This window comes from Acanthopagrus latus, chromosome 22, assembly GCF_904848185.1.
Source record: "Acanthopagrus latus isolate v.2019 chromosome 22, fAcaLat1.1, whole genome shotgun sequence".
Lineage (NCBI taxonomy): Eukaryota > Metazoa > Chordata > Actinopteri > Spariformes > Sparidae > Acanthopagrus > Acanthopagrus latus.
Window position 1 is genome coordinate 13,481,389 of NC_051060.1, and position 20,513 is coordinate 13,501,901.

A 20,513-nucleotide genomic window follows, 5' to 3' on the forward strand; every position below is an offset into this window, starting at 1 on the left:
GAATTAGAGGAAAGAAAAGAATTCAACACATCTGTTTAGACTGGGTTTTGTTTCATTTTTTCTTTTTCTTTTTGATTGTTTTTTTTTACGTGAAGCCTTTTTTTCTTTTTAAATTTGTATTATTGATACACTTATTTTTAATTTTAGACCATAGGTAACTAATTTGGCTGTTTTAGAAAGAGAATTTGGAGCACTGAAGCATGCATTTGGTTAATCAAAGGTGTCATTTGAAGAAAACATTTATTTGTCTTTTTTTTCATAATTAAAACGTGTTCATTAAACTGCTGCCTGACAATTCGGTCTGACTGTTGTGACAAATGGTATTTAGGAGAGATAAGATCATTCAGCTGAGATAGTTTTTGTGTTTTTTTGTTAAAGCTGGTGTCAGGTAACATTTTTCACTTTCACTTACAATTACCTCAGCCATCGTGATTAAGATGGAGATTGTGCACTTGTGTAAATCACTGTCAACTGCTGCGGTTTGCATCCATCCTTCACTGGAGCCCCGCATCCCGACTGGACTGCTCACTTTTATGGCCATCGCACTACTTCCTGCATTGATCGGTGCTGAGTGTGACCAATGGACATTAACTGCTAATGCAGATTAGTTGCATGTGAACATAATTTTGTTGCATAGCGACTGCGGTGGGCATTAGGTGAACGCCTCTTAATGTAGTCGGTCGTCGGGAAAGCTCTCACAGAGACACATAAACAGGAGAGTGTGTGTGTGTGTGTGTGTCTGCGCGTTTGAGATCCCACCTAGAAATTGCTGTTTTCTCGGCGCTCCATCTGTGTAAATGGGACGGATGGTCACCACAAAGTCTGCAGTCAGCCCCTCCACCACACGAGGATGGAGACACCAGTGATTTCCATGGAGACGGAGGAACGAGGGAGGTGGGGGTAGAGAGATAGAGGGAGGTGTGTGTATGTTGCGGGGATGATAAATGAGTCTACAGCATGCTGTCATTTGTACTTTGGCATCCAGTCCAAAGCACAATTTAGTGTAAAATATTACGCCGGCCCCTTTGGATGACAAAGTTTAATGCTGATGTATGAATAGACACAGACTGTCCCCAGCTGCTATTGAACAGAGGGAGGTAGCTATTCTTCACAAAGGGCAATTAATTAGCGTACACACAACCACTGCAGAGGATGGACACTGAAAAAGGGCAGCCGTACTCTGGTATTGTACGTGTAACAACAAAAAGCAGGCAGGCCAATGTAGCGAGCAGTGACGTTAGATGATTAGAAAGAGCTAAAAGAGGGTGGGCACAGAAGAGGAAAACACTGAAAGCTTTGACACAATGCATCGCACATTTCTTGATATCGACATAATTAGAGCGTGTGAATTTAAACGGTATTTTTTTTCCCAACAAATTCACGAGCCGGGCTGAAATCTCTTGAACAATTTGCATATCACCCAATTTTTTTAACACATGCTCATTATTTTTTGGCATTCAATTCAGCGTTTCACTTTGCAGCTCATAAGAGGCGATGCCCTTAAACCTATTCAGATCATGTAATCCCTTGCAGAAAAAAACACAATTTAATTAAATATCTTTTTAAGCGCAATATGTAAGAATTTAAAGTATAAACTATTCCAAACCGAATATTCATTGTGTTGCATCTCCTGAAGTTAGCATGCTAACCAGATAGCCCCAACCAGTCTCATCTTCTAACACCACTTTTATACCTCAAGGGGCAAAAGTCAGATTGTTTACTTCAGGCATCTAGACTTCCCGCTTCACTTCTCTCCTCTCCCTGCCTCAACCTGCCATGTGTGCTGCCTCCCTGAGCTTCATGGAACCTTTTAGCATTTTCAAGAGTTGCAAAGTGCAAAGTCACTGTTAAAATGCTAGAATTGCCTTGATTCTGTTAGGCATTGTTCGGTGTCCTTCAGAAAAGCTGTGCAGACCAGTTGGAAAGTACTCTGGGACAGTGCACAGACAGGTCATTGTTAATGTGCGCGAAGAGAATTCAGGAAGATCTTTGCAAAAGCAGCTTGGTTAAACTCCTCAAACAGAATGTACCCAGGCGTCAAGATGTTCCGTTACCCTGAGACAAATTACCCGCCTTATATAACTGCAACAGCCTCTAAAATAACTGTCTTCAGAGTGCAGGTGCTGTGCACTAATTCCTATCAGCCACTTGCACCTGAATCGTCCTTTTATAATTACAGAGATAGCATGACAGCTGCCTTTAACTGCGAGAGGCGGCCAAATTTCTGTCTGGATTAGGGCAATCATGGCAGCTGTGCGGTTTCAGCCCCCAACCACAGTTCTGCTGAGGACAAGAAGGTAACTGCTCCAGCTGTAAATGTTCATTAACATCGCAGCCCTTAGCAAAAAATAGTTTTTGCAATTCGAGTATGCTTATTTTATGCTAAAACTGAGGCAGTATACTTGAAGTGTACTTTTTATATACTATATTTTATATACTTAAGAAAAGTATAGTGAAGTATACTTGGCTTATACTGAAAAGTATAAAGAATAGTCTAAGACTAAGCGCATTAATACTTAGACTTACACTTATACTTTAATACTAAAGCTTATACTTGTACTTTAGTATACTGTAACACCCCTTGTGGACTGTGACGCAAAGACTCTTTGGTATTCTGTTGTTGTTGGTGTAATTATGGTTTGTGAATGTGGTTGTGAATAAGATGACGTGTAAGACGGTTGCGGGTTAATTCACATCCTTGTTCTGCGGTTAAATTGTGTCGAGTTAAGAAAGATGATAAAAATGTTGGCACCGTGAGTGAAGGGGTGTTTTCCGGGAGAGACTTCCTGTTGTCGGGAACTTGTCAGTGTGTGTGGTAATAATTGGCAAATCTCTAGCCAGAACTTGCCAAATTACAAATACTAATACTTAGTACATCTTGATGTAAGTGCAGATTAAGGCTAAGTCATTGACTTGTCCTTACATGTAAGTTAACAGAGTAAAAATGTTTTTCACAACACATTTTGCAGGTATTACCCTTGTTATAAATGTACATGTTAATAAACTAAAATGTAGACTTGCAGTATATACTCAGTACACTAGTAGTATATATAGATGAGTGTACTTGTTGTATACTTGAAAGTGTTTCGCTGTTAACTTAACATGACCTTATAAAGTATACTTAAAGTATACTTTTATAGACTTAAATGTTCCAATTTAGTCCGAAGAAGTATTAAATCAGTATACTTTGTAGTACGCTACAAGTACATGGTCCATAGTATACTTGCTATACTTACACTCAAGCATACTTAATAAAATGAACTTCAAGTATGCAACTTTTTGCTAAAAGAGTTCCAGTTAACTAGTCTAAAGATGTGTTCAGTCAGAAGAATATGGGCTTTCACATAGTTTAGCCCACATCTGTGTCTGTCTGTCTGTCTGTCTGTCTATGTTGCAGTTCCTTACAAAGTGAATCATTAATTGACAGTTAACGATTTATTTATCTTTACAATTGTTGAAATGTTAAGTTGTGGTTCAGACTGAAGGAATTTGAAATGACCCAGAATTTAAATCTATCTCACCCAACCCCTACAACACATTCATATATATGTTGGTTAGTTAACTTTACAGCCTGTCTAAAAACACATTGGCTCCATTCTTCCAGCAATCACATGTTATTTATTTAACAACTGTATTAACTTATTGTTTGTTATTTGTCTGTGACTTCGACCTTTGCCTTAACTACTATCTTATCTGTGATGGCCCGTTTCCAAGATTCTGGCAGGGGACGTGCTGAAACCGCACACATAATATTGCAAGTGTTTATGTTTATGCATTCATTATGTTGTATAAGACATGCTATAAAAGTGAGAATGCAAATGTTCTAGGCTCTGTGAGGTTGTAGTCACAGCAGAGGTCTAAGCTACATGCTAACATTGGTAATGCTAGAATGCTCACAATGGTGATGAAAACATGCTGATATTAAGCCGATTTAATGTTAACATCTTAGTACAATGTGTTAGCATGCTAACATTTGCTTAATACTGCTAAATGCAAAGCACAGGTGTGACTGATAGGGGTTAGTGGCATACTGGGTCGGAAACAGAGACAACGTATTTTCGCCGACTTGGCAATGTGAGCTGGCTCACTCACTCCCAAAACATTGTCTGTCCTTATGAGCTTCTAGGCCCTAAAAATCCCATTATTGCAGCACTTCTGCAAAGTGCTGCAATAATGGAATTTGGTCTGCAACACATGATGTCATTGAGTGTGACTGTTTACTTATGTTGGTATTTGAATACCTGTCGGCAGAGTATTTAAGGTGAGAACCGGTAGAGAGGCTCATCAAACCCCGAGAGGCATCAAACCCCGAGCAATCCACGCATCAAACCATTCAACTGAAAGGTCCTGCAGGTGAGGTTTTTTTTCACTTTTACAGTGATGTTGTTTTTGAAGATTCACACTAGTTTCCAAATGAAAATGTACTAAAATTCAGATGTATTAGATATATCAAATGCAGTGAAAATTGAAATATTGTACATGAATGTTATTATTTCATGCACCAGACCTTTTATCTAATATGACGCAATCATTTATTCCTAAGGAACAAACAACTTCTTTATATTTTTAAAGGTCCCTTGCTATCTTCCATTATGATTAAACTGGTAATGTATGCATTTTTGCATTTTGTTTCAATGTATTCAAATGAATTATTTTTTACATCTTCGATAAAGATTTAATGTTCTGTGTCCTCTTCTGTGATTTGAACCATTTTGATTCTCTCTGATAGTTAGGTGTTGCCATCATTGCAGGGCTGCTTTTCGGTAAGTTAAATCTCAGTAACTGCAATGGTCGTGATCCTAAATACGATTGTGACTTGTCAATAATTGCAAATAGATGCAGTCATGCCACACAGTATTTATTATTTAACTTTATGCTTTTAGCTGAAAGCGACCTGCTGGCCATCGAAGCAGCTGAAGGTAAGACCCCTGACCGATGCTCAGTGTCTCCTTGCTCTACTGAAAACTCAGACAGGAAGACTGTCTGTTTCATATCAAGTCAACTTCTGTAACACCTCAGCAGTTTTTAAGTGATTTTGGAATGGCAAGTCGTTTTTTATCAGATTCTTGTGAGGTCTGAGAAAAAGTCAAACAAAGAAAAATCATTTGTCACACAGTAGTGTCTCGTCCACTCTCCTCCCCTCCAGCTTAGTTCCTTTCTGTGGCAGTTCTGACAGTTAAGGTACCAACAAAACCATTAAGTGGTTCTGATGTTTTTTTGTTTGTTATCTAGTTCAATCAGGAACGCCCAGCAACGTGCTTCACCACAACCGTAAGCGTGTTCACCCTTTTGTTTGCACATATAATTACAGTAAGATTTCTGTTTACTAACATCTCAGTTGAAATACCTCACTCCAGAATGCTGGACAGGCTGGTTTGACAGAGATGACCCTTCTGGAACTGGTGACTGGGAAACCCTCAAAGAACTTCGCAGAGAGAACCCAGGAAAGATCTGCCCAGAACCAGGAAGCATGGAGGTCACGACTCTGTCTGGGCTCAGTGTGGGCACAGCAGGGGAAGTGATCTTTAGGTAAGTTCTGAACAAACTTTGAATAGTTTGAATGGGTTTATAGGATTCAAGCTTCGTTCTACTGAATGACAAGAGAATGGCTGAAAAGCACTTCTGTGAATGCATCCACTGGATAATTTTCAGTATGTGTCTCTCTGTTTTTTGTTTTTCAGAAATGACCTGACTGATGGATTCGTCTGCAGAAACCAGGACCAGTCTGACAGAACGTGTAATGATTATCGTGTTCGTTTCAGCTGCCCTCCCCAGTACTGTGGTGAAGAAGGTACATTGAGAGCACATTGTACATATGCAGTGTTAAGCTGCTTATTCAAAGTGCATTTCACCTTCTCTTTCATTGTTCCTCTGCATAAAACACTTGTTTAGAATGACTCTTTGGTGCCGCAGCTTCCCACCCGTCACCGTGTCTTTCTTTCATTGCTAGTCACAGTGTGCTGGACAAGGTGGTATGACAGGGACGATCCCAGTGGAACAGGGGACTGGGAGCCTTTGAGCAACCTGAGGAGTGAAAACCCCGGACAGATCTGTGACAACCCGCTGTACATTGAGGCTGTCACCACTGGCAATAATCCTGTTCTAGCCACCAGCACAGGGCAGACCTTTCATGTGTAAGTTGCCTCATAGGGAAAGAACTAAAAAGTTTGTATGATGTAATTTCAGCCCACTAAACAATCGATATGTCTTAACATGAACATCTTTTTTGAAAATCCTTTAAAATGTATCACCTGGAGCTAAAGTTTGACAGTGGATGGAAACTTTGTAGATGTACATTTACATTCAATCAGATCACATTTTAATGAGTCCCATGAGGAGACTGAGTAGAAGGCACATGACGTCTGAAATTTGAAACGTACAGCAGCTGAGCCTTATTTTATTCTTCAACAGCTTTGACTGAGAAAAAAAAGTATTTGTGCTCAGAAGAAGCACAAATAACCCTGTGTATTGATTATTTACTTTCATTTTCCTTGGATTTCTGAGACATTTAACTTTGAAAAGAGGTCACACCTGACATTACAATGCAGTATTACACAGGATGATAAGTAGATCTTGTCTTTTGACAAATCAGATCATGTTATTATCACAGTCAAACAATGATCTGCGGGTTTAATAATGCACCTTTTAAAGTTGGGTTTGGTAAAGTTGAAGAGAATGTGGTTGAGTGCTGCGAGTGCAGCGCATTGTTGTCATCGTCGGCATATCCAACTACCTCGTGTCTCTTTCACATGCAGAAAAACTGTTTTAATTGGTGGGAAACTATGAAGCTCAGCGTATGATGGAGCCAGGGTATCTCTCATATGAGATACAGTTTCGGTTGGACTTGCTCGCTAATAGTTTTTGCAATACACAAATAACATCATGGAAGACTTTCTGTGCACGTGGGCAGGCAGGTTTGATTGCTTCAAATATGAAAAAAAAGCTTCTTACATGAATTACGAAACCGTAGCTTCAAAGAAGTTCTTTTTTGCTTTCAGCATTGTCATCATATACTGATTCATTAACTGCCAGGACTCATTTTTCAGCTTCAATCCGACTGTCGGATTCGTTTGCCGCAACGCGGACCAGAGATTTGGCGGTTGCCGTGACTACCAAGTTCGCTTTGGATGCCCGTGCTTGGGATACAACTGAGAAGAAGAGAAGATATTCAATTTTTTATTTTTGTCTGCTTTTTCTTTTCTTTCATGCCTGATGAAAGATGTATAATGAGCTTTTTTTTTTTAAATAAATGAGTTGAATGTAATAACCTGTGTCGGGTTTTCTTTAGGCCTAATAGGCTGTATTTTAATATGCTATAGTGTATGAAATATATTTATCTAAATTTATCAATTTGTTTTCACAAAAATCACCAGAAGTCATCATTTAAGGGTTAAATTGTCACATTTTTCTTCCAGGGGGGCATGCCCCTGAACCCCTTCTTGCATGGAGGGAGCCCAACATTTCTAGTACCCTTTACTACATAGCAGATTTTTAATTTTGGAACTCTGCCTTTCTAAAATCCTGCATATGGCCCTGAATCTCTCCCAACCCCTACAACACATTCATACATCTGTTGGTTAATTAACTTTACAGCCTATCTAACGTCACACTGATTCCATTCTTCCAGCAATCACGTTATTTTTTTAACAGCTATATTAACTTATTGTTTGTGGTTTGCCTGCAACCTCAAACTTTGCCTTGCCACTTATCTTATCTGTGATGGCCCATTGCTGAGATTCTGGCAGGGGGCGTGCTGAAACCACACACATAATATTGTATGTTTATGTTTATGAATTCATTGTGTAGCACAACACATGCTATAAAAGTGAAAATGCAGATGTTCTAGGCTCTGTGAGGCTGTAGTCACAGCAGAGGTTTAAGCTACATGCTAACATTGGTAATGCTAGAATGTTTATAATGGTGGTGAAAACATGCTGATATTAAGCCAATTTAATGTTAACATCTTAGTACAATGTGTTAGCATGCTAATATTTGCTTATTACTGCTAAATGCAAAGCACAGGTATGGCTGATAGGAATTTGTTTTGCAGATATTAGGTCAGAAACAGAGAATTGGATGAAGGGTCGGGTCTTGCACTCAGATTCTTGAGTATCCCCCAAAATAAATTTTCGGCATTTTGGGAACGTGAGCTCACTCCCAAACACATTGTCTCTGTCCTTTTGAGCTTCAAAGTTAAAGGAGCTGAAGTGCTGCAAAAACTGTATTTTGAAACAGGATATGTTTTTTGACCTATTGTGTTCCTACACTCCCACAGCTTCTCTTTCATTGTTCACGTGCATAAAGCACTGTGGGAACACATCACCTTATCCTCAACCATTGTTTGTCCATTCAACCCTTGTGAATGTGAAAGCTATTATTTTCTAATATGTAAATTTAATCGAGAATCACTTGTCTTATATGGGACATTGTTTTCTTTAGGTGTGGTCCTCAACACATGATGTCAGTGCACATGACTGTTTACGTACGTTGGTATTTGAATATTTGTTGGCAGAGTATTTAAGGGGAGAACGGGGAGTGAGGCTCGTCAAACCCCACAGCTATCCACACATCGAACCATCCAACTGGAAGGTCCTTCAGGTGAGGTTTTTTTTTGTTTTTTTTTCACTTTCATTCGTGCTGTTTTTGAAGAGTCACAATAATGTCTCTTCTGAACTTTATTTTTGTAAAAATATAGTTCATGTTCCAAAAAGTGGCATTTTTTATGAATGAGAATTTAGTTTCCAACTGAAAATGTACTAAAATTCAGATGTATTAGATATAACAAATGCAGTGAAAATTAAAATATTGTACATGAATGTTATCATTTCATTACTTTTTTCTAATATAACACAATTGTTAGTATTCATCAGTAACAAACAACTTCTTTATATTTTTAAAGGTCCTTTGTTATCTTCTATTATGATTAAGCTGGTAATGTATGACTTTTTGCAGTTTGTTTCAGTGAATTCAAATGAATTGTGTTTTTTACATCTTTGATAAAGATTTAATGTTCTGTGTCCTCTTCCGTGATTTGAACCATTTTGATTCTCTCTGATAGTTAGGTGTTGCCATCATTGCAGGATTGTTTTTCGGTAAGTTAAATCTCAGTAACTGCAGTGGTCGTGATCCTAAATACGACTGTGACTGGTCAATAATTAGAAAATAGACATGGTCATACTATAAAACATTTATTATTTAACTTTATGCTTTTAGCTGAAAGCGACCTGCTGGCCATCGAAGCAGCTGAAGGTAAGACCCTCCATTGTAGTGTGATAAAGATTCTCAGCCGATGCTCAGTGTCTCCTTGCTCTACTGAAAACTCAGACAGGAAGACTGTCTGTTTCATATCAAGTCAACCTCTGTAACACCTCAGCAGTTTTTAAGTGAATTCGGAATGGCAAGTCGTTTTTATCAGATTCTTGTGAGGTCTGAGAAAAAGTCAAACAAAGAAAAATCATTTGTCAGTAGCGTCTCTCCATCTCTCCTTCCCTCCCTCCTTCCTCTTTTCTCTGGCACCCTGGACAGTTAAGTTACCAACCAAACCAACACCCAGCACCTGCCCTACCCACATCCGTAAGAAGATTACACCTTTTGTTTGCACATATAATTACAGTGAGATTTCTGTTTGCTAACATCTCAGTTGAAATACCTCACTCCAGAATGCTGGACAGGCTGGTTTGACAGAGATGACCCTTCTGGAACTGGTGACTGGGAAACCCTCAGTGATCTTCGCAGAGAGAACCCAGGAAAGATCTGCCCAGAACCAGGAAGCATGGAGGTCACGACTCTGTCTGGGCTCAGTGTGGGCACAGCAGGGGAAGTGATCTTTAGGTAAGTTCTGAACAAACTTTGAATAGTTTGAATGGGTTTACAGGATTCACATTCTATACTACTGCATATGATACATTAATGTTGTCTTCTGCACAGCACACTCAGCAAAACAATGCATTTATCTGAACAGTTGTTGAAGGAGCTCTGTGGAACTTTTGTGTTGTTTAGCCTATGTGAGCAGATGCCATTATTAAACTAACATTAGCTACTGGCTCAGCATAGTACAAGATAACCTCACACCTTAACCTCTGGGGACCATGAACACCTGTACAAAACTGCGTGGTAAACAATTCAGTGTTTTTGGAGATATTTAAGTCTCAACCAAAGTGGTAGAACAAACAACTAAAACATCAACAGACCATCCATAGAGCCATGACAAGAGCATGGCTGAAAAGCATCCATTGGATAATTTTCAGTATGTGTCTCTGTTTTTTTCTAAGTTCTGAACAAACTTTGAATAGTTTGAATGGGTTTACAGGATTCAAGCTTTATTCTACTGAATGACAAGAATGGCTGAAAAGCACTTGAATGCATCCACTGGATAATTTTCAGTATGTGTCTCTCTGTTTTTTGTTTTTCAGAAATGACCTGACTGATGGATTCGTCTGCAGAAACCAGGACCAGTCTGACAGAACGTGTAATGATTATCGTGTTCGTTTCTGCTGCCCTCCCCAGTACTGTGGTGAAGAAGGTACTGTATGAGCACATTGTACATATGCAGTGTTAAGCTGCTTATTCAAAGTGCATTTGACCTTCTTTTTCATTGTTCACGTGCATAAAACACTTGTTCAGAGTGGCTCTTTGGTGCCGCAGCTTCCCACCCATCCCTGTGTCTTTCTTTCATTGCTAGTCACAGTGTGCTGGACAAGGTGGTATGACAGGGACGATCCCAGTGGAACAGGGGACTGGGAGCCTTTGAGCAACCTGAGGAGTGAAAACCCCGGACAGATCTGTGACAACCCGCTGTACATTGAGGCTGTCACCACTGGCAATAATCCTGTTCTAGCCACCAGCACAGGGCAGACCTTTCATGTGTAAGTTGCCTCATAGGGAAAGAACTAAAAAGTTTGTATGATGTAATTTCAGCCCACTAAACAATCAATATGTCTTAAAGCGAAACTCTTGCCAAAATGCAACCTAGGCTTTTTTTTGTGAATGTGCCCAAGTCAAACCTTAGTGTAAAAGCATAATCACATCGAAAGAGGCACTTAAGATTTATCATATTTCATTTTCGGGTCAAACTCATTTTCAATGGGAATGCTACAGGCACTTTTACAATAGTATCAAATTCCCTATTTTTAAAACACTAAGAAGGCTCGACACAACATGAAACTTTGCTCGTAGTATCACCAGGGTCTCTACACATGAACACAAGCACTGGGAACACTGTTTGTGTACACAGAGTTTACTAAAAAGAAGAACTCAAAGATAAGTTTTTGTACAACTCACGTTAGCAGATGCTTGTTCCACTAGCCGCCGTCCTGATTATATTGATTTCAGAATGTGACTCAATATGGAGGATTGTTAAGGTGGACTGCTCCTAAAGCTTAGTTCCAAATAAATGCATGGATAATTTGTTGTTTGGTCATTAGCGAAAAACAATATTGACCTTGAAGTTGAAAAAGAAGCCTCATATCAGAAACAATACTAAAATAAAAAGCTGGAAAAGTCACGTGCATTTTGAAAATCGACACTTCTCCACTGGCAGGATGGTGGCTAGCAGAACAAGCAACTGCTAATGTGAGTTGTTCAAAAACTCTCTTTCTAGTAAAGTGTGTACATAAACAATGTTCTCAATGCTCATGTTCGTGTGTAGAGACCCTGGTGATACTAGCAAAGTTTCATGATGTGTCGAGCCTTCTCAGTGTTTTGAAAATAGCTATTTTTGATGCTAAAAGTGCCCGTAGCACTCCCATTGAAAATGAGCTTGACCTGAAAATGAAAATATGGTGAAATGCCTCTTTTGTCGTAATTATGCTTTTATATTAAGGTTTGACTTGGGCACATTCACAAAAAAGCCTAGGTTGCATTTTGGCGAGAGTTTCACTTTAACATGAACATCTTTGTTGAAAATACTTAAAAATGTATCACCTGGAGCTAAAGCTTAAACAGTGGATGGAAACTTTGTAGATGTACATTTGCATTAGATCAGATGACTTTTTAATGAGTCCCATGAGGAGACTGAGTAGAAGGCACATGACGTCTGAAATTTGAAACATACAGCAGCTGAGCCTTATTTTATTCTTCAACAGCTTTGACTGAGAAAAAAGTTTTTGTGCTCAGAAGCACAAATAACCCTGTGTATTGATTATTAATCATTTTCTTTCATTTTCCTTGGATTTCTGTGACATTTAACTCAAACCTGACATTACAGAATGACACCAAGAACAATGCGGTATTAAACAGGATGTTAAGTAGATCTTGTCCTTTGACAAATCAGATCATGTTATTATCACAGTCAAACAATGATCTGCGGGTTTAATAATGCACCTTTTAAAGTTGGGTTTGGTAAAGTTGAAGAGAATGTGGTTGAGTGCTGCGAGTGCAGCGCATTGTTGTCATCGTCGGCATATCCAACTACCTCGTGTCTCTTTCACATGCAGGAAAACTGTTTTAATTGGTGGGAAACTATGAAGCTCAGTGTATGATGGAGCCAGGGTATCTCTCATATGAGATACAGTGACGATTAGACTTGCTCGCTAATAGTGTTAGTAGTATATGAATAACATTGTGGAAGACTTTCTGTGCACATGGGCAGGCAGGTACACAGGTGAAGACATTTCATTTGGGCAGAAGGTAAGGACCACCACAGATACCAGATTGTTTTCTCTTTCCTCTTCAGAGTATTAGATGTACTGATTGCTTCAAATATGAAAAAAATGCTTCTTAAATGAATTACCAACCCTAGCTTTAAAGAAGTTCTTGTTTGCTGTCAGCGTTGTCGTCATATACTGATTCATTAACTGCTGGGACTCATTTTTCAGCTTCACTCCAGCTGGTGGATTTGTTTGCCGCAACGCAGACCAGAAATATGGCGGTTGCCGTGACTACAAAGTTCGCTTTGGATGCCCATGCTTGGTTTAGGCTGTACCCCACAGCCACCACTGAGAAGAAGAGAAGATATTCAGTTTCTTATTTCTAGTCTGCTTTTTCTTTTCTTTTCTTTTCTGTCTGATGAAAGATATATAATGGGCCTTTTTTTTCCTTTTTTTTTTTACAAAATACATTTTGACTTGTATGAAAAGCAGAGGTGTTACAAGCAACACCAAAGGGACCCTGGCACCTTTACAGCTAAATAGGATTCAGCCACAATTCATTTTGTCCTTTACGTCTGTGCTTTTCCCACAGCGCCAAAATGTCTGCACAAGGCCCATTAAGTGATTTATCAATCTATCTTGTCTTTTTAGCGATCGTGAAATTATTACCTCGTAGAACTCTTGTAAGACATAAATCAACAGTCAACAGCAATAAAAAATACTAATGAACAGCACGTCCCCTTTGTCATTAACTTCCACTCATAACTCTTCACAGCTTGTTAGGATTATACAAACGAGCTCACGGGCTTTCGCAAAGTTGTGATTTAGTGTGAGCGATGCAGACTTGTGTGTATTCAACAGATGGTGGGAACTGATATGATATACAGACGGTAGGCGGTGCTGGATAGCAGCGCTGTTCAACGGCATTGTGGCCATGTGGAGGAGCATAAGCCAGTGAATCTGAATTTCATATCCAGAGCACATGAATGCACTAACAAGCGTAGTTAATGCAGGCGCCGCTTCTCTTCCTTTTCCTCAACCTTTAACTTCCTCTCTATTTATAGAGGTTCGTGTTGTCGGTGCAGGCCTGGTGTCTCTTCAACCTCTGCTCCTCTGACCTAAATCACACCTCTGCCACGTTTCCCTCAAAGTCAAATGCTCCTGATGCGAGCCTACACCTACACTAACTGCTGCAAACCCCCTCAGTGTACACACACACACACGCACGCACGCACGCACGCACACACGCACGCACGCACGCACACACACACACCAATACACACACATTGAGAGGAGCAGGGAGGTACAAGGTGATTCCTGCTACATCAACGCCGTCAACATTTCCTCAGGAGATGAGCGCTCGTGATAGGTGCTGCTGGAGAAGAAAACTCTGCAGTGCATCATTCGGAATGTGAAATGAAGGGAGAAAACTTTCCCACTGTCTGCTGTGAGGAAATACTTGGGGGTTTTGCTAATACCTGCATGTTTGCACTGCATCAATATTTCAGGCCATATTTATGTATGTGTGTGTGTGTGTGTGTGTATATATATATATATATATATATATATATATATATATATATATATATATATATATATATATATATATATATATATATATATGAGGTTAGCGAAGTATGAAAAGAAGACAGTAAAGAGCAGAGGGGGGGAGTCAACTGGGTGCAATCTGGTGAACTTCACTTTTTGGTTTTTTTTTTTATGATGAAAGTGAAAAGAAGGAATTGTGCGATCGGATGGCGAAGTGAAATGAAATCTGCTTCAAAGCGTTATGGTGTTCCATTCTCTTCTATTAATCTCCCAATATTCCATGGTTGTGGAGGCCTATTAATAGACCAGGGCATGATTAAGTGGTGAAGCACTGTGCCAAAGAGGGAACCAAGCTCATTTTCTTTTTTACCCGTCCTCTCTCTTCCTTACACATTCTCTTCATACTCCTTTCTTTTCCCTCCCCTGGTGACTTTATCTTCTCACTCTCTCTCCCCTTCCTCCTCTTTTCCATAAGTGCATACACTATATTACACGCCAAGCTTCTTTCACATAGTTTAGTTGTTAGTTGAATTACGTTAAACTCAAGGGGGTGGGGATAAGGTCCTTAAATACATTTTTTTTTTTTATTATTAAGCATTTAACAAAAGGGTTTATGCAAGTGTTAATTGTTATGAGGCTTCAAGAGGAAGAGTGACAGCCTTAACGAGAGTGGATAAACCCACAGCGCAGCGTGTTTCCATCACTAAGTCAAGCTGGATCAACACTGAAGAGTGTCCATTAGATGGAATTGCAGGAGAAAAAATATGCACAGAGAGATCCCTACTTATACCTGCAATCGCAAGGTGTCCTTGAGTGGAAGTAGAGCACGTGAAAAAAGGGGTTTAGCTCATTTTCGTGCGTACAGACGTGATTAATGGGGAAGAGGAAAGGAGGAGAGGAGAGGAGAGGAGAGAGGAGAGGAGTGACCTCGGCGAGCTCAAGACCGGCCTCGTTTCATCACCTCCAGAACAGCGAGGGCATAAATGAGATCAAACTCCTTCTTTATATTTCAACGCTGACGCTCTATCTGCTGGTCCACATCCAGATTTTATTCTCTGGGTTTTACAGGGGCTTAGGTGGCAACGTTTTCCTGCAGGATGGACTTTGCACAGGGCTTACTGTGCAGATGCTGAGGACCTTTGTAACAAGTATTTGTCTATTAAAACCACACCGAGGATTTGTGCGAGGAGGAGAAACCACTGACAGCAATTCAGACTGCATGTGGCTTGAATATGTTAAAGGAGATGTATTATGCATTTTCAATTTTTTTTTTCTTTTCCCTCTGTTTGAATAGGTTCTGGTGCATGTCAAAGATCTTGAAAGTTGAAAAGGCCAAAGTCCAAAGCTCCACTTTCCTACAGTAAACACTGCTCCAGAAAGGCCTCATCAGTAGTCCCGCCTTTAATTCTGTGACTTTGTGACATAACACTGCGTCAGCGTATCACACATTTGCTTAATTTAAGCCTTGTGGCTAGTTTGGCATCTAAGAAGTAATTTAGCACAGCTGGTCTGTCGTTGTTAACAGTGCTGGCTCAGGCATGTATGAGCGGACCAGAGCATTTTGAATAGAGTGCTGCAGAACTGGACAATGTAAGAAAGCTAATGTGTTTTTTACATTTAAACCTATTCCACTTCTAACCCCAAATAAACTTGATACGTCTCTTTAAAATCAACCAATTTGTCAGGCAGGAAAAGCGGCAAAGTGTCTTGATATGATCGTGAGTGGGATGTTTAGAATTTCATACTGAGAGTTTATGCCAGCATTTATTCATCTCTTATGCAATGAAACTGCATGAGCGAAAGCGATGTATTTCTGTCACTCAGCATAAGAGTTTCAGATTGAAAGTAGCTACATTTCTTGCGCATCTCATACAGTGTGTCCTTAAATCTCTCACAGCTCTTTGCAGTGAGCGAACAACCGGTGCTTTAACAAATCTGTCACACTGTTTACTATTTCTGTTTATCTGTCCAATATATTTTTAAACTACTGCAGTCTTGGCAACCCATGAAAACACTTGAGCTGTGGAAGGCACAGTCCATGTACCTTGAGTTATATTTAATAAATCCCTAACCAGGCAATTTCATAATTCTCAAATCCATGCGTCAAATGCTATTTATTCTAAAGACCCAAATTTATCACATTTTATGACGCTATAAATTTGATTCATGGTGAATTATGTGTAAATGAATGAGCTCAGCCTCCATCACTACACTCTCTGGATAGTGAAACAGCAACTTTAAATCCCTCTTACCAAAGCAGTATGAGCCTGAAAAGCTATTAGAGCATGACTCCTGAGAGATGAACAAGACAAAAGCGTTATGCCTGTACCTTTCCGGAAGGTGAGAACAATACCAGGCTATTTTCACTCTGACAAGCCATATTAGTCGTGCCAGCTTTTGCCTGCCGGCAACTCCTACGTGATAGCTGTCTGGGACATTTTGTTTCCAGTCACACTAACTGATCCCTTGATTGAAAACATTGAATGCTGAGAGGGTGTTATCCCTGTTTGGAGTTTCTGATCCTGGATGTCTGAGGCGAATGCTGGGCCCTCTCATCCTTGGCTGCAACAGTTGATCCCCGGATCTTTGTGGAAACAGAGTGGATTGCATTACTGAGGTGGAAGCGTAAAAAGGTCAGGGATGTGTTCCTGCTGTCACCCCTCGCTGAGAAGATGACTTAAAATGTTCACGTTACAGAAGGTAAAACAGATTTTAAATGGAAAAGTTGTGGCATTGTTACACCAATGAAAATATCCTGCCAGATCTACTTTAAAGAAATGAAGACAGGTTTTTGCATCAGATTGTTATATAGGTCAAGTCAGTTTGTTGTTTGTGAGTGATACATTTCTACGTCAACTTAATTTTAGTAAGTTTTTTGGGGTTTTTTTGGTGTATTAGCTACTTAAGAGTTTCAAATGACTAATTTTAATTGGGATCAACCTCTTCATTTGAAACATGCTGGTGTGGCATTTACTCACATACTCTTGTCAGCAACTGAGTAATGTTTTATACCAGAAATGTCAGCTCAGATAGTTAATTATTTACTTCAGTAATGCAGGAAGGGTGAATGAGGTTTGTATGTTTCAGCCTGAGGTTGAGGAAAGGTCATGTGGTCAGCTACGAATCCCATCATGCATTGCCCTAAATTGAACAAATGCAGGTTAATCTTTTTAATTGTTTTGTTGAATCTATCTGTGAAACCTGATATAACCTTAATCAGGTTTCTTACCTTAACCTTAAGAGGCCCTAACAATTCTGAAACCCAGAGGTCACATGTGTCCTTAGCGACTCTGTCAGGACACTCCCACATAGGGTTTAAACGCCTGCAACTCCCCTCCAGTCAGTTAGAACTGAAGGAGCCTCCTGGATGAGAGGCGAAATGTCTTCAAGAAACTGAAACACATCTGGTGGCCTATGATACAGCACTTAGAATCACACTAATGAACGTTTAAAAAGAAAATAATATTCCTTTCTACATTTTCTAAATTTGAAGATCTCCTGTAGTGTTTGAAATTGGTACAGTAATAACAGAAACAGTTAGAGTGTAAAGACCGAAGTCAATACTAGCCTTTGTCATGGTTAGCAATATTTTCATTATTGTGAAAATAAACAACCATGACTTATCTTAGTATGTATTGATTTTCAACTATTTTCTTCAGACTATGAAAAAGAAACATACATTGCATGCTGGGAAATTAGCTAATATGGGTATCATGGTTTTTTAGAAGCTTAATTTAATAAGATGATTGAACAATGTACATTTATCTAACTCATCATAAGACATCATAAGAGTTTAATTCACTTGGAACTTGAAAAGTATTTACATTAAGATAATGAAAAAAGGATTAGTTGATTCCTCTCGATTCCTGTATGGCTTTTTACTGCGTAAATACACAAATCTATTTTGTTATCGAGTTAACATCACAATTTAATTATGATTTGACATGCCTGAAAGCCGCCCTGTGATTTCCTGCATTACTGTGTGTGTCCACACAGGTCTGGTTTAGTATCACCAGTTGATGTGTGTCATCATGTTTGCGCCGTTCTTTTGTCATGGTGTGTCAAAAATTAGATCAAGCCCTGAAGAGTCACTAATAGGCACCTAGAGAGCCCATCAACAAAGCCCCAGATGTGCACAAATCAGCTGTGTGTGTTTCTACTCTTTCTTTACGCGTCCACATCTGCCTGTGAAAGGCCTTTCTCTTACTCTTGTTCACGGACGCCACAGATTGAGATGTCTTTGCAGGGGGGGGAGTTCATTCGAGGCTTTCCTGTATCAGAACGTGGAGACTTGTGAGTTCCTCTCTGATTCTCCAGTATCTTTCTCTGCAGGCAAACCCTTGGCACCGACCAGTCCGATGGGAAAAGTCACTTTTTGCAAGCGGTGCCAAGATTTCTGTTTGATGGCCAAAACACTATGTAGGCAGACGGATGCATCTGTCCACGTTCTGTCTATTCCTCACGTTCAAACTTTTCTCTCTGGGTCTCTATCAGCCTCTCCCTCTCTCTCTCTTTCTCTAATGCACACATGCACGTACACACACGCACACGCACACACACACACACACACACACACACACACAAACACAGGGGGCTGTTTCCTCATCATTCACACTGAGAAATGCCCTGTAAGGACGTCCTTATCCTGCAAACCAGACTCTGCTGGATGCTCTGTAATAACAACTCCAGCCGTCTACCATCCAATCAGCCTGGCTCTCTGCTGTGTATGCCTGTGTGCGTGTGTGTGCGTGAGTGTGTGTGTGGGTCCGTGAATATGTATGATTTTTCCCTCAGATCTGAAACCACAAAGCACAGACAGCATTTATTTCCCTGACAAGACCAAAGACACAAACAACTCATACAAAAATGAAGGGGGGAAAAAAGGGAAGATATTTATTTATTTAGACTTATTTGTGTTGTTATGTGATTATGTTCAGATGTTATTATTAGAAATATCTCTGAATTTTATATTTGTCCTATGAATAATGCTGTTGGCATCTGGCTAACTATGCCGAGGACCATAAATAAAGTGAAAAAAAATAAAATTCATAATAAATGAGTTGGGATGTAGTGAGCGTGCAGACGGACGGAAGTGGATTATGCTGCAGGAGAAGTTCAAGAAGTTTGGACATCCTGACTTTTTTATATGCCAGAAAACTGGGTCAGCTTTGCTATCCAGAGGAGTCAATTGTAAGTGACTACAGCCACCATAAACTTCTCAATCCTACCTTCCAGTGTGTGAGACTTTTCACGGAGTATTCCTTTGCAACAGCATGGCACAGATACGTTAGAATAATGGCAACAATGGTCGTCCTTTGTAAATGTTGAATACACAGTCTGTTGGCTTTTATTATGTACTTTTGTGCAAATGAATACAAGCCCTCAAGGACTATGAAGCATAATCCTTTAATTCTTCTTGTTCACTCTTGTCTGAAATGATGATGCTATCTTCGGCTAAAACTAATTTAAAATTATGGACCCAGAGAGTGAAATCGATTTAACTTGAGATACACAGTCCAAGAAAAATCTGAGCGTGGGCCAACTCGAAAGCCCTGCAAACCTGTGGCGTGTGAACCAACACGGATGTTTTCACTTGTTTTGCCTGATTAATCTTCTTCTCGGGGGTTATGTGTGCATGTAAGCTAAGGGCTTGATGCTCCTGCTCTCCACCTGCACAGTGCAGTGTGACGGATGTCCACTTTATGACCTACACATCCTTTTGCCTCCAGTGCCAACTCAACAGGACACGTCTATGGTTATCTCAGTGCTTTTTCATCCCTAACTTAATTTTAATACTTAACTTTTCACAGTACACTTTAGATAATCATGTAGGTGTTTTTAAATAGTGGGGTTAGTCTGTCAGCTAGCCTTGTTGGCTTCCTAAATAGTATAGCACCCCTCTCTCATTTTTTTATTTAAATCCGTTAAATCTCCCTACTGAGTTTAAAAATGAGCCTAATGTTAGGGTATGGCCCAGCTAACGTCGCTGACAATTGTTTTAACTAAGTTACGAATGAAAAAGCACCAAGATAACTACAGACACACGCTGGAGATAGACAGATAACTGTTAGCGAAGTCAGCTAGCGACACGATTAGTTGCTGTGGCTCATTTTTAAACTCTCTGCTGATGAAGCGCTGGCAAAAAATGAAAGGAAATGTGAGCATTAAAGCTCCAACCTTATTGCAGTATAAGGGATATAAATCGTGCTGCTCTATTTTTTAGGAAGCCAGCTAGGCTAGCTGACAGGCTAACCTCGTTAGTTAAAAACACCCACGGCATGTTCGAAAATGTTAAAAACACTAAATACAAAAACAATTGCGATAAACTATCAATAAAATATATATATATATATATGTATTTATATATGTATATATTTA

The 20,513-nt window shown here is 39.7% G+C and overlaps 2 protein-coding genes across 3 annotated transcripts; both read left to right on the top strand.

The window, feature by feature from the left end:
- Positions 1–2,229: 2,229 nt before the first annotated feature.
- LOC119012161 (cartilage intermediate layer protein 2-like) lies at positions 2,230–7,264 on the top strand. Of its 2 annotated transcripts, XM_037085703.1 has the most exons (10): positions 2,230–2,297; positions 4,252–4,353; positions 4,544–4,604; positions 4,730–4,763; positions 4,884–4,919; positions 5,233–5,271; positions 5,358–5,529; positions 5,682–5,791; positions 5,951–6,134; positions 7,047–7,264. In XM_037085703.1, the coding sequence occupies exons 1-10, from the start codon at positions 2,245–2,247 to the stop codon at positions 7,150–7,152; spliced, it is 897 nt and encodes a 298-aa protein (XP_036941598.1). In that variant the 5' UTR covers positions 2,230–2,244; the 3' UTR covers positions 7,153–7,264. The 2 variants fall into 2 exon arrangements, with proteins under 2 accessions (XP_036941598.1, XP_036941600.1); XM_037085705.1 differs by lacking the exon at positions 2,230–2,297 and having other exon boundaries at positions 4,573–4,604; positions 5,233–5,308; positions 5,350–5,529.
- Positions 7,265–8,904: 1,640 nt separating this feature from the next.
- Positions 8,905–10,898, top strand: LOC119012594 (cartilage intermediate layer protein 1-like). Its single transcript, XM_037086567.1, has 7 exons — positions 8,905–8,931; positions 9,059–9,092; positions 9,214–9,249; positions 9,526–9,573; positions 9,660–9,831; positions 10,413–10,522; positions 10,682–10,898. Exons 1-7 carry the CDS (start codon positions 8,920–8,922, stop codon positions 10,867–10,869), a joined length of 600 nt encoding a protein of 199 aa, XP_036942462.1. The 5' UTR covers positions 8,905–8,919; the 3' UTR covers positions 10,870–10,898.
- The last annotated feature ends 9,615 nt before the right edge of the window (positions 10,899–20,513 follow it).

Excerpts from the sequence above, each read along its gene's own strand:
- LOC119012161 (XM_037085703.1), top strand. The coding sequence starts at position 2,245 with ATGGCAGCTGTGCGGTTTCAGCCCCCAACCACAGTTCTGCTGAGGACA. Across the intron at positions 2,298-4,251 it reads GTTCTGCTGAGGACAAGAAG|AGTATTTAAGGTGAGAACCG; the intron begins GTAACTGCTCCA and ends ACCTGTCGGCAG. Across the intron at positions 5,530-5,681 it reads GCAGGGGAAGTGATCTTTAG|AAATGACCTGACTGATGGAT; the intron begins GTAAGTTCTGAA and ends TTTGTTTTTCAG.
- LOC119012594 (XM_037086567.1), top strand. Across the intron at positions 9,832-10,412 it reads GCAGGGGAAGTGATCTTTAG|AAATGACCTGACTGATGGAT; the intron begins GTAAGTTCTGAA and ends TTTGTTTTTCAG. Across the intron at positions 10,523-10,681 it reads CCAGTACTGTGGTGAAGAAG|TCACAGTGTGCTGGACAAGG; the intron begins GTACTGTATGAG and ends TTTCATTGCTAG.